This window comes from Trematomus bernacchii, unplaced genomic scaffold (genome assembly GCF_902827165.1).
Source record: "Trematomus bernacchii unplaced genomic scaffold, fTreBer1.1, whole genome shotgun sequence".
In the NCBI taxonomy this organism is placed as follows: domain Eukaryota; kingdom Metazoa; phylum Chordata; class Actinopteri; order Perciformes; family Nototheniidae; genus Trematomus; species Trematomus bernacchii.
The window spans coordinates 8,010,140-8,024,240 of record NW_022987567.1 but is presented as its reverse complement, the minus strand read 5'-3'; the positions used below and the strand labels follow the sequence as shown (position 1 = coordinate 8,024,240).

The 14,101-nt window shown below is 42.0% G+C and overlaps 1 protein-coding gene across 1 annotated transcript in view; it reads right to left on the bottom strand.

Moving 5' to 3' along the window:
* Positions 1 to 14,101, bottom strand: part of dhx29 (DEAH (Asp-Glu-Ala-His) box polypeptide 29) — a 46,706-nt gene that overhangs the window by 31,102 nt on the left and 1,503 nt on the right. Inside the window, exons 2-11 of the mRNA XM_034125816.1 lie at positions 13,913 to 13,986; positions 12,453 to 12,566; positions 10,382 to 10,511; positions 8,980 to 9,122; positions 8,320 to 8,460; positions 7,032 to 7,158; positions 6,475 to 6,624; positions 4,902 to 5,076; positions 3,537 to 3,657; positions 1,002 to 1,406 (exon numbers count right to left, since the gene is read on the bottom strand). Coding sequence (XP_033981707.1) covers positions 1,002 to 1,406; positions 3,537 to 3,657; positions 4,902 to 5,076; positions 6,475 to 6,624; positions 7,032 to 7,158; positions 8,320 to 8,460; positions 8,980 to 9,122; positions 10,382 to 10,511; positions 12,453 to 12,566; positions 13,913 to 13,986 — 1,580 coding nt within the window. The remainder of the gene's footprint in view (positions 1 to 1,001; positions 1,407 to 3,536; positions 3,658 to 4,901; positions 5,077 to 6,474; positions 6,625 to 7,031; positions 7,159 to 8,319; positions 8,461 to 8,979; positions 9,123 to 10,381; positions 10,512 to 12,452; positions 12,567 to 13,912; positions 13,987 to 14,101) is intronic.

Sequence of the window (14,101 nt, the reverse complement as noted above, 5' to 3'; positions counted from 1 at the left end):
CCTGTACTTTCTACTTCTTACATGTTGAACACAAATACCTGTACTTTCTACTTCTTACATGTTGAACCCAAATACCTGTACTTTCTACTTCTTACATGTTGAACACAAATACCTGTACTTTCTACTTCTTACATGTTGAACACAAATACCTGTACTTTCTACTTCTTACATGTTGAACCCAAATACCTGTACTTTCTACTTCTTACATGTTGAACCCAAATACCTGTACTTTCTACTTCTTACATGTTGAACTCAAATACCTGTACTTTCTACTTCTCACATTTTCCAAACAGGCTGGTTCCTTTAGTTTGAATGTGTGTTTGGTGGCGTGATCATTATTATTTAGAGTCATTGCGTGCCTATTGATTTGAACACGATCCGTGTATCCATCATTTCCTGGTCTTCTCTAAAGAAGAGGGACCAATGAAAACGTTGTCATGTTGCCGTTGTTCAGCATGGAAACATTCATTAGCTAACAATGACATTATTGTTCTATTAATATAAAGGGAGGTCAGGTACTTTCACCAGAGTATTTTTAAACACGAGTATCTGTACTTCTACTTGAGGAAAGGATGTGTGTACTTTTGCCATCTCTGAGCAGCACCTCTTTTCACCCTCTGTTTGAAACCAGAGCCCAGTCCGCTCTGATTGGTTAGCTGGCCGGCTCTGTTGTGATTGGTCAACCACTTAGAGATATCCCACCTCCTTATCCTATCACCTACAATGTGTTGGAGCGCTAGCCAATAGGGGGATTTTAGCCTCTGCAGACCATTTACATGCACACAAACCTATATAACACACTATAGGAAAGGGAAACCCCAAAAAGCAGAATAAGGCCTCTTAAAAAGCTCTTTAATAAGTTAAATTAAATAGAATAGAATCATTTATGGTCAGTATACAGGTACAAAGAGATGAGTAGAGCTACTCCTTCTTTTAAGGTGCCATCAAAAACAAACAAGAGACGTACAGAATTCAGGAGAAGACAACACACGTATGTTTACCTTCAGTTTCTGTGCCAGTGGAGACTTCCTCAGCTTCATCAAAAGCTCCCTCGCCGCCTCCAGAGCTCCTTCCTTCCTCCCTCTCTTCTCGCTCTTATCCTCCACCTCTCCTCTTCCTCCTCCTCCTCCTCCTCCTCCGTCCTCCATATCCAGTCCTGCCAGGTTCTCCCAGGACTCCTCCGGCTCTTCCTCCCCTGCTCCTCCCCCCCCCGACGGGCCCTCAGACCCAGCCTCGGGCCCCTGGTCCTGGTTCTGCTGCTGCTTGAGGCGGGTCAGCAGGCGGGAGATGAACTGGTCTCTGGGTTTGTTGGCGGCGGTTCGACTCTCTTCCTGTTTCTGCTGCTCGCTGTCTCTCCACTCCAACCACACGTCTCTGTAGGTGGGGGGGAGGAGCTGGTGCACAGACTGGATTCAAGAGGGACACGTGGGTTAGAAAGCAGCAACGGATATTCCACCTGGAGTAAATCCTCAAGCTACCCTGCAGTATACAAAGTCATTCAGACTAGCTGCACCTTTACCAGCTTTGAGAACACTTTCATGATCAATCATTATAAAACATATCATATATATTATTCTGAAATGGACCAATCTGCACAATGACTACTTTTACTGTCGCTACTTTCACTATATTTTGATGAGAATACTTTTCTACTTTCACTTGAGGAACATTTTGAATGCAGGACTTTTACTGTAACAGAGTATTCCTACACTCTGGTACTTCTACTTTTACTCAAGTACAAGATCTGAGTACTTCTACTTTTACTCAAGTACAAGATCTGAGTACTTCTACTTTTACTCAAGTATAAGATCTGAGTACTTCTACTTTTACTCAAGTAGAAGATCTGAGTACTTCTACTTTTACTCAAGTACAAGATCTGAGTACTTCTACTTTTACTCAAGTATAAGATCTGAGTACTTCTACTTTTACTCAAGTACCTGATCTGAGTACTTCTACTTTTACTCAAGTACAAGATCTGAGTACTTCTACTTTTACTCAAGTACAAGATCTGAGTACTTCTACTTTTACTCAAGTACAAGATCTGAGTACTTCTACTTTTACTCAAGTACCTGATCTGAGTACTTCTACTTTTACTCAAGTAGAAGATCTGAGTACTTCTACTTTTACTCAAGTACAAGATCTGAGTACTTCTACTTTTACTCAAGTATAAGATCTGAGTACTTCTACTTTTACTCAAGTACAAGATCTGAGTACTTTCTACTTTTACTCAAGTACAAGATCTGAGTACTTCTACTTTTACTCAAGTACCAGATCTGAGTACTTCTACTTTTACTCAAGTACAATATCTGAGCACAACCATCTAGCTCAGTGCTTCTCAAAGTGTGGTCCGCGTACCACTGGTGGTCCGTGAGCGCCCCCTAGTGGTCCGTGAGTATATTGGTAGCATTTCACATTTGAAATAAATAAATCAATTTAAGTTTTCCGCACTCTCGCGGGAATATCTCCGCAATGGAGCGAGCTTAAGTTTCACTTTCAATTGCATGATATAGCCCAGCGCAACACCTTCATCACACATGTTGCCACTTGTTTGTACCATCTTCAGGCGATTTGTAATCTGTTCTAGAAAAACGATGTGATTTTGGATATTTGTGGAGTTAGGTGGTCCGCGAGTGTTTTTTTATTGGTTAAGTGTCCTTGTGATGAAAACGTTTGAGAAACACTGGTCTAGCTTAACTAGAGGGTTGTGCTATGTATGTTTCTTTGATGTATTGTATGCTAAATCCACCATTGTCCCGAAGTATACTTTTAACTGATGTTAAAAAAAAAACAGCAAAGGAATGAGTCCTTAAAGCTGGGAATTCAATGGTTTCCTGAATGTGTTTTTGGTTATCCTGAAATAAGGTCTGTGGTTAACATAAAATACGTCATTAAATACCCCACTGGTGAGTTCAAAAAGTGTCTTAATGAGACGACTAAACTTCATCAGATAAGAAAATGTACTTTTTACTACAGTCTTAATTTAAAGGGGACCTATCATGCAAAATGCACTTTTGTACGTCTTTTAACATGAATATGTGTCCCTGGTGTTCCAGAGAACTCACCAAGTGTCAGAAAACACAACCCTCTCTATTTTCCTCCATACCCAAATCTCTAAAAAAGGGGCTGCAACGGATCTGATAAAAACTGATCCAGATTTGAACACTGTCCTGACGTCAGGACGGTGGCGCTACGGCTATTGGGCCAACTCCACCAATCAGGAGGAGACAGCCACGGCCATTGCCGCTCGAAAGCGCTGGAGACGCTGTAGTACATATGCCAGGCCTGTAGGTGGTGCTGTTCTCACAGAATCAGACCTTGCAGAGCAGAGCTAAAAAAAGTGCAAATTGAGCGAAATGAGGCATGGCTAAAATGCATGATCTGTTTGGTATTTTGAAACCAGAAAAGTATAAATATACCTTATATAGGTATGGCCCTACAATATATAATTTAAATATACCATGATAGGTCCACTTTAAGAAGCATCTGATGGTATAAAATGAGTGTTCAGTGAGTCGTACTGTACACCTGTGTATTACCTGTCCCTTCACCATGGTGTAGAGAGCCAGAGTGGCGGCCAGATGTTGAGCCTGCATGCTGTCCTCCGTCAGGATCGTGGGACAAACTTCAAGAATGTCCTCCGTCCTCTGAACACGCACCCTGAGAGAGAGAAATCAATACAACATATTTCTAAATCTAGTTGGACATAGGTTTTAAACATTAAGCTTTAAAATGATTTTCATTATTATGCCCCCACTGGACTTTAACACCCCTCACACACTCACATCCAGCACCAGACACTCTTCACGCTGCTATGGACAGTCTTGCACTAATGCACATTCTCAAAGATATTGAAGTGACTGTTATTTTGTTTATATTGATTGTTGTGCTTTTATTTATGTATGAATGTTTGCATATGTATAAATGTGTCTGTTGATTGTGTATATATATATAGGATATACATATTTGTATTTTTGTATTCTGGATTGTGGGAAACGGTATTTCGTCTCTCTGTCTGTACACAAACTGAACTGATAGGGTCAAATAGGGTTGACTTTGACTTCAATAACACAACATATCACGACTGCAGGATATGTTATACTTCAATATATATATAGCACTAAATAATGATTATTTTACAAGGGTACAGAAAATGTTCTTTACTTTTATAAGGAATTCATCAATTAAAGGATCAAATATCATATTTAATCGATCCATTTTATTTTAGAAATGTAGAAAATATTGAGAAATGGCGTTATTAATATGACAATTAATTTCCTGTCAATCAACTCATTGTTTCAGCTGTTCTTGTATCTACAAATTGGACAATTAATCTGTAACAAAACCTTATATTGTATACCCCTTTATAAGATTTGTGTGGGGGTTAGGGTAAAAAAGCAAAAATTCCCATTGAAATGTAGCGGAGTAGAAAACAAAAACTGTAAACAAATTATTAAAAACGCAAGGAAAGAACAAATACCTTAAACGTTGTATATCTAAGTCCTAACTTGAGTAAATATATAAGTCCATTTCCATGTCGTGAGAGCTGATCTCACACACACACACACACACACACACACACACACACACACACACACACACACACACACACACACACACACACACACACACACACACACACACACACACACACACACACACACACACACACACACACACACACACACACACACACACACACACACACACACACACACACACACACACACACACACACACACACACGTTGTATATCTAAGTCCTAACTTGAGTACATGTATATGTCAATTTCCATCCCTTTATGTCGTGAGCGCTGATAATTGAAGTGGATTTTTACGCACCAAAATGTCCATGTGTATAGGAATAAAACACACCAACACACACACACACACACACACACTCACTTGGACCTCCAGTATTTCCCAGCAGGCACCTTGTGGAAGGCGGGTGCCGGGCTCTTGGGGAGGTTCTTCCGGACCCAGTCGATGAGGAACTGTTTGGGGGATTTCCCCGTCCAGCTGCGAGCCGTGTAGTCAAAGTCACGGATGTCCTTCGGCTCGTTCTTCTTCACAACTGGAGCTGGTAAACAGAAAGGAAAGTGTGACGAAATGATCAGCAAAAAGTGTGAGATTAAATGTTGGTTTTAAAAAAGTAATGTATCCCAAAGCCTCGTTTATTTTTGGCACTCAAACTTAGAACACAGCCTAAAAGTGTGAAGACTTTCCCCCCTAGTAACAACAAGAATAAACCAGGTACACTGAATTATCCAATATCACAAATTCTGTGCATTTATACTTTTGCATGTTATCTTTTAATGCCATCAACCTGCAGTGGCTCAGTCGGTAGGGGCTTGGACTGGGAGCTGTAGGATCGCCGGTTCAAGTCCCCGACCAGAACTAAAATATGGACAGTGGACTGCTACTTGGAGAGGTCCCAGTTCACCTCCTGCCCTTGAGCAAGGCACCGGATTTTCCAAACTCACATTGGTTTCTCATACAGCATCTCTGTATAGTATGTGTATTCACTCTCTGTCCTAAACGGCTTGTTGGAGCTCCTGCCCCCCCCCCCCCTCCCTGTGAACCCAGTGGCCGTCAGCGAAACCCAGCCCGAAACACACACACACCCGCAGCCTGGCTGGGAGTTTGTGTGTGTGCCCAGGCTGAGTTCCGCGGTGTCTCGCTGTCTTGCCGACCCCACACCAGTGAGCCAGCTCACAGTGTCCCGCTCCTCACAGCAGCGAGCCTCGCAACGTCCCGCCGAGTGTGTGTGTGTGAGGAAGTCCGCGGATTGGTCCAAACGTAACGGCTCCGCGGATTGGTCAATTTGAACCAATCTGCGGAGCCGTTACCTTACGTCACTATACCCAAGAAGTAAACAATGGAAAAAGAGAAATGTCCAACGAGGCGTTCTGGGGCAGCATAGACAGGTCTTTTCTGTGTTAGAGTTTTACTCGCTACAGGGTGTACTTTGAGGGTTTGAGACTCTGCAGACCGTTTACATGCAGAAGCTACATAACACACAAGGGGACAGGTAATAACCAGAAAAGCATGACATGGGACCTTTAACAATTAATGCAAAGGTCATAAAGCACGTGTAAAAACACAAAGAAAATATCCTGCATTTCATTACATCAGGCTTTAAAATTGTAGTTTTTAAAAATGGCTCCACAAAGAGCCCTACATTCGTATATATATTAGCTTTTAATGACTGTTTTTAAATGCCATTGTAAATGTGTTTCTGCTGCACTATTTCCTTATGATTTCCATTTTTGTAAAGCACGAATTACCTTATGTTGAAAGGTGCTATATAAATAAACGTACCTTGCCTTGCCTATCCTTATTTTGATAATGTAGTATATTAAAATCCAATTCAAACAGTATGTTGTGTTTTATATGTACAATATCTTGTAGAACAATTACAAAGTTCATCGTTAAAGTCACTTAATGAATGAAGAAAGTTAATGTTTGAGTTGCAAACCTTTCTCTTTAGGAGGGGCTTTCTCCGTTTGTTCGAATACGCTGAAGGCGAGATCCTCGGTGACAGGAAGTGTTTTCTTTTCCTTCTGCGGCGCGTCCACCACCTTTAGAGCCGGATTGAACATGGGGTGGGGCTCCAGCTGCTTCATCTCTACAACACAGGAAATATATGAGTTTAACACGAGTCATAGAAATGTCTTAAAGGTCACCTATCATGCTATTTTTAGGCAATAGCATAGGTCTCAGATATATACAAAATATATTAAAAACATGTCTATGAAGTGTTTTGCTCAAAATACCAAACAGATCACCCATTCTAGCCATGCCTCATATCCCTCTATTTCACTTCCTGTTTCAAAAGTGCTGATTTGGGGTATAAAGCCAGAGTATTTTTAAACACGAGTATCTGTACTTCTACTTGAGTAAAGGATGTGTGTACTTTTGCCATCTCTGGTCTCATATCAAGTGTAGATACATATTCTGACTGCATCAGACCAATATGCTTGGCAAGACTTTGAGTTTTTGCAGTGCAGGACTCAGTTAGAGGAGCTGTCTGACCTTGCAGGATGATGCGGATCCGGTCCTGAGCCGACCTTTGACCTGTCTTGTCTCCTTTTGTTTTAGCAACAGCAGCCATGTCTCTGGCGTCGTACAGTTGAGCCGTGAGGAGCAAATACCGGTCATTCTGCACAGAAAGAAACAACATGCATCAATCAATCAATCAATCAATCAATCAATCAATCAATCGACAACTTTATTAATCCTGCAAGGGACAATTGATTATGAGCAGTTTATGTCATGTACACAGGTAGGAACATACAGGAAGAAAACACACAGATACACCCGGGAGCCTGGATGTGGATCATTCCAGTTTACACGATAAATAGTTCATAGTATCACAATAAATAAATAAATAAATAATCAAGTTAAAAACATTTTGAAGAAAAAGTCAAATGTTGAGAAATAAATCAAAATTTTGAGAGAAAAAGACGAAATTTGAGAAATAAGTGAAATTTTGAGAAAAAAAATCAATTTCTTAAAAAAAAGTGAAATTTTGAGGAAAAAGTCAAATTTTGTGAAAAAAATCGAAGTCTAAATAACATTTCAAAATTCCAAGAAAAGTTCAATTGTGAGAAAAAAGTCAAAAATGATCAACTATCAAGAATGGTGAGTAAGCTGTTCAAAATATATTACACTATCCCGACTTCATACAAAGCTGCAAGAAGATGCATCCAGTGGACAGTTAGCTTAGCTTAGCATAGAGCAGGGGTCGGCAACCCCTGGCACCGTAACCAGTGGCACACTAGGAATAAGTGGAATAAGTGTGCAAAATATTTAAATTTGATTTTCGGATCCTGAACGAGACCGCCGCCAGAGCGCGTCTCCCCGTTACCTGCAGAAGGAAGCCATGCACGCAGCGCAGCCCCGCTCTCTTTAACTCCAGGTGACTTTCTGCCGCTTTCCTCCATGGTGCAGGGCTGATCGTTTCACCACGGAGGAAAGCACTTCACAAATTGCAGTACCCATAAGGAGCTGCGTGGCTGTGCCTTTAGTTGAAAGCCCAGTGGCGATCTGCTCATCTCTCATTGAAATAATATGCTACAAAGGGGCGGACCGGCCATCTGTGTGTTCTGGAGAATCACAGAACGGACGATCGTCCTTATTATTATGCCGTTCAAACCAATTATTTAAATGTGTTTGTTAAATTCGGCATCATGTAAGTTGCGCTGACGGGTCCACACACTGCTTCCCCGCAGCGAGGCTCCCCCCGCCCTCCTGTTGACAGTTCACGAGCGTCGAACTCCTCACCACCACCTATTTATTACCTATGTATTTTTGTACTTACTGGGTCAAACTTCTCCTCCAGTTCAGGGTTGCGTGGCTTCTTCCCTGCTTCATCTTCCTCTTCCTCCTCTTCCTCACTGCTCTGCTCTGCATATCTTAAGATCCAGTCCTTCATGCAGGCGGCTTCATCTTTCTCTGAGGCCTGAAAGACACAACGTTAAGAACAATATGTTTGTTATTTTTTCATTCTTTTAAACAACATAGTTACAAGACACGACATAGCTTAGCTTACATCCCACCCACCCACACACCCACACACCCACACACCCACACACACACACACACACACACACACACACACACACACACACACACACACACACACACACACACACTTCAGGTTAGAATATCACACGTAGCTATTTTAATTACCTCTCAAACTACCTAAACTAGTTATAGATATGTTTAGTTTTACTGTCGGGTCACTCATTACTGGATCCGCGAGCTGCATGATACTGGCGTGTTGTCAGGAGAGGGGGAGAGCGCTCCGTTTATTATTCCCGTGTTATTGTAAATTACTGTACACGTTTGAATAGTTAATTAATCTACTATAATTAGTTTGTGTAATATCGAATCATATCAATTTGTTTCAAAGCTCAATAAATAACATAGAAGACCTTTGACCGGCACTTTTCTAATTTTGTCACACACACACACACACCTTGGGGGTCTCTCTGGGTGCGATGCTGGGGGCTTTGGGGCTCGGGGGGGCAGGTATCTCCGGAGCAGGGGGCTGGAACTTGGGTCGGCTGCTCTTCTGACTCTCCTCCTGCATCTGCTGGGTGAAACCTTCCGGAAGCTCATCTGGAAAACACCCGGTAGATTCAGAGATATTGTTAGAAAAATATCCCTGGTCCCCGGCTTGATCTTCAATCTCAGGATCCATGTATTTCTGATCCTCTCCAGAATGGAAGTAGTCATCACATCCAGAGCATCAACTAGTTCCTGAACAGTGTCCTTCACATGCTGATATCCAAGAGAGGGAGTTACACAGTCACAAGATGGAGGAATACCGGTTCTTCTAGGTAATCATAAATCGTTTCATGTACAAAATACTGACTTTTTTTCTCAAAATGTTTTTTTCTCTCCGGAAAATCTCAAAATTCTGACTTTTTCTCAAAATTCTGACTTTTCCTAAAAATCTCAAAATTCTGTATTTTTCCTAAAAATCTCAAAATTCTGTATTTTTCCTAAAAATCTCAAAATTCTGTATTTTTCCTCAAAATCTCAAAATTCTGTATTTTTTCTCAAAATGTCAAAATTATGTCATTTTCTCAAAATTCTGACCTTTTCTCAAAATCTCAAAATGGTGTGTGTGTGTGTGTGTGTGTGTGTGTGTGTGTGTGTGTGTGTGTGTGTGTGTGTGTGTGTGTGTGTGTGTGTGTGTGTGGATGCGGCAGACAGACAGGTCTCAGTTGGTTTGGTGTTCTATGCTTCAATAATTGTAAATAAAACTTTTGCCGCTTAATTTAAATTCCCCATTTCAGCGACGACCAGAGAGAGGGGGGGGATATATCCAGTCTCTGATAGTGTTACGTTATGAGAGTGCTCTCATACTTGTTTGATTCTGAATTGTGTGTGTGTGTGTGTGTGTGTGTGTGTGTGTGTGTGTGTGTGTGTGTGTGTGTGTGTGTGTGTGTGTGTGTGTGTGTGTGTGTGTGTGTGTGTGTGTGTGTGTGTGTGTGTGTGTGTATGTCCGCATCTGTAGCCTGTTATTGTCTCATTATACCGCACTGTGAATGAATTCAAAGTAAATATATAAGTCGTCATGAACACATCTGTCCATCAGACAGAGGGCTGCTGTGCCTCCTGTCATCATTAATGGACGTCTCTTTAAAATGACCGCTCAGAGGAGAGGAGTTCTCATTTCTCTAACCGCCTGCTGCTTCCTCTCCTCTCTCCTCGGTTCCCCTCCTCGGCTCCTCCGCTCGCATCTCCTGTGGGCGGGACTAAGACACGAGGATAGGAGTCGAGGAGGGGAGTCGAGGATAGGAGTCGAGGAAGGGAGTTAGAGAAATGAGAAGCCTTCATGATATCTATCTATCCATCTATTTCTCTGTTACCGTCTTTGAGGTTAAGGCAGAGCCAGTCGAGTGCAGAGTGCAGATCTCCTCCGTACAGAACGCTGCTCTTCATCGACTCCTCGATGTGTTCCCTCTTAAAGCTGAACTTCTGCAGAGCCGTGTACAGATCCTGTAAACACAAACAAAACAACATGAACACAACATTTAAATCACTTTCATTTCAATTACATATAAATCATGTATTACAAAAAGTCAATTACGGAATCGACTGTCCTACGCAATTGTTTTACGCTCAGTGTCCGTAAGAGAATTGCGTCTCAACTTATACTTCTGATTATGGACTATTGTGATGTTTCTACCAAAATGCACATACATCAGATCTTGCTCCACTTAACACAGCCTACAACAGACTATGCAGATTTGTTCTTGGTTGCCCTTTTCGTACACATCACTGCACAATGTATAACAGACTTGAATGGCCTTCATTAAATGTAAGAAGACACGCATTGGCTTCCACTTATATTTAAATTACATGTCACTTGTTAGACGCTTTTATCCAAAGCTTACATACTCAATACTGTGGGCAATCCCCACAGGAGCACTTTGGGGTGAAGTGTCTCAGGGACACAACGACATGCTGACTGCAGTGGGGTTTGAACCTGTGCTCCCCTGATCCGAACACCAGTGCACTAACCCACTGCGCCACACGCCTCCCACATAAATGCATTTACTTTAACTATCCCCCTTATTTAAAGCAGCATTTTGTACCTTACTCGTCAAATTATCAAGTTAGACACTCTGTCCAGATTTATTTCTCTGTCCCCCCTGCATTGTCAGAAGAGCGTTCATGTTCAAAGCCCCAACAGAGTGGAACACTTGACTTGCTGCTATTAGATCCCTGTCATCATTGGGTATGTTTCAGCATTATCATCTCACTTCCAGCTGCTCTGCTCTTGATGAAACTGATATATTAGACACTATCAAATTGTCCATCCATCCATCTTCTCCCGCTTATCCGTGGTCGGGTGGCGGAGGTAGCAGTTCCAGCAGAGAGCCCCAAACGTTCCTTTCCCCTCATCAACCAGCTCTGACTGGGGGATCCCAAGGCGCTCCCAGGCCAGCGAAGAGATATAATCCCTCCACCTGGTCCTAGGTGTACCCCTCGGTCTCCTCCCAGCTGGACGTGCCTGGAACACCTCCCTAGGGCGCCCAGGTGGGATTTTGACTTGAGCCTTCCCTTATAGATACTGTCTTTTTAAAGCGCCGGCTGTTTCGGCTCCCAAACGGCTCTTCATGTTACCACAGTTTACCACGGAGCCTCAGTTTCGCCGCTGCGAGGCTCTGGTGCTCGCAGCTCACGCGCGTGCTCCACTAGCACCGCTCATCGCGTCCAAATCGCGCACGTTCCGTGTTGTCCGGTAGCAGGCACCGCCGATGTCGGGGAAACGATCTTCAATACTCCGAAAAGAATCCCACCAGACTCCTTTGCCCCTCCAACAGAGGGATGTCCTTTTTCCTTTTCGTTATTTCAAGCGATAAAAACTCTCCATCTTGTCTCGAATTATTAGGCAAGACGCCCCCCTGGCGGAAACGCTGCCCAGGTGGCATCCTTACTAGGTGCCCGAACCACCTCAACTGGCTAATTGCGCCGCGAAGGAGAAGCGGTTCAATTCCGAGTCCCTCCCTGATGACTGAACTTCTCACCTTATCCCTAAGGGAGACGCCAGACACCCTGCGGAGAAAACCCATCTCGGCCGCTTGTATCCGCGATCTCGTTCTTTCGGTCATGACTCATCCTTCATGACCATAGGTGAGGGTAGGAACGAAAATGGCCCGGTAGACAGAGAGCTTTGCCTTCTGGCTCAGCTCTCTTCTCGTCACAACGGGCCGGTAAATTGTAATGATTGTATATATTACTTCATGAATTTGACTTAACAGACTGCACGTGGTTTGTCATGCTTTGCTTTCTGTTATTTTGTTCATGTATGTCTGTAAGAAGTTGCTTTTGTCGGGACCCCCTTGAAAACGATATGGTGCATCTCAAGGGGTTTATCCTAATAAATAAATGTCTATATAACCGTGTCAGAGTCAGAGGGATGTTTTTATTTACCAGTAACTTCTTGTTGGTCAGTCGTCCCGACACCGGCCCTTTGTCTCCGTTCTCCTCCCTGAAGTCATTGATCAGTTTGATGATCTTCTTCTCCAGGTCTGGTTGGATAACTACCTGTGTTAGAAGGGGAAAATACGCTTCATTATTACAACATTATGAATACTGGACAACATGGATTAGATCTGCAGCTGAATTAATATTGGACTGGAGTGAAAATTTGCATATAGTGATTAAAAAAACTTAGGACAGAAACCTTCCTATAGAAATGCTGTGTAATTAATTTACTCAAAGTAGTCAAGTAGTCCGCTAACAATGCTTATTCAGAGTCTTTCATACACTACAAAATATGGAAGATGCTATATATTTTTGTTCAGATGAATATTAAGCATTCTGTTAAAAGGCTGGGTGCATTTTTGGAACCCGTCCTATTTTATTTTAATGATCATGTGTTGTACTTAAGTGTGTATGCTGTGTGACATTATTTTGTTATTGTTTGTGTGAGAGAGAGAGAGAGAGAGAGAGAGAGAGAGAGAGAGAGAGAGAGAGAGAGAGAGTGAGAGGGGGGGGGGGGGGGGGAAGGTGGAGGGGGGCGGGATGGGATGGATGGATGGTGGGATAGAGAGAGAGAGAGATTGAGAAGAGAAGCGTAGAGATAGATATATTAGATAGATAGAAGATAGAATAGATAGATAGATAGATAGATAGAGAGAGAGATTTAGAGAGATAGATAGCTAGATAGATAGATAGATAGTAGATAGATAGATAGATAGAGAAGATAGGAGTAGAGATAGAGAGAGAGATGAGAGATAGAGAGATAGATTAGATAAGATAAGATTAGATAGATAGATAGATAGATAGATAGAGAGAGAGAGAGAGAGAGAGAGAGAGAGAGAGAGAGAGAGAGATAGAAGTACTTTATTGATCCCAATTTGGGAAATGTTTCATAATTAATGTGGAAATAATGGGAACATCGAGAACTTTACTTTAAAAATGTGACATTTCCAAATCAAACTGTAATCACAAATTCTACTTATATAACATGTGATCATAGTCATTAGCCTCATAAGTAAATGAAATAAATCAAAATATGTTCAAATGCATTAAAACCAGAGCCTAGCTGTGGCTTGGTAGCTTATTTGCGCTACAGAACAATAATGTTTAAAAGCTTAACTATAATTTGGACTGCAGAAAACTAATGTTAAAAATGAACCGTGCTGTTCTGAATCATACACAGCAAAGTGATTTCATTTGTCATGTGGAAGCGTTTGAAAGCAAAGCTGTCATTATTTAGTTAAGTACATCATAATATACATGAGAAAAGAAAGTATCCACTGTCACATGATTACATTTTAGCAGGTTATAGGCTTGTCAACAACAGGTTACAGCGGCAACATGAGCTTGACATACAGAGACACAGACAAAATAAACAGTGAGGTTTACAAACTAAAAATACAACTTACTTTAAGAATGGATTTGTCCGCGACTCCACCTGTGTCCACCTGGGCCGTGTTAGCGAGGCTGTAGGTCTTTGGAGCTGCAGGGAATAAAAAGCAGACATTGTGTGTCAGATAAAAAACCATGCATGTTAATGATGACCTGGAACATTTGCCCTGTATTGACTGGTGTTGTGCTTTGTTAAAGGGAATATT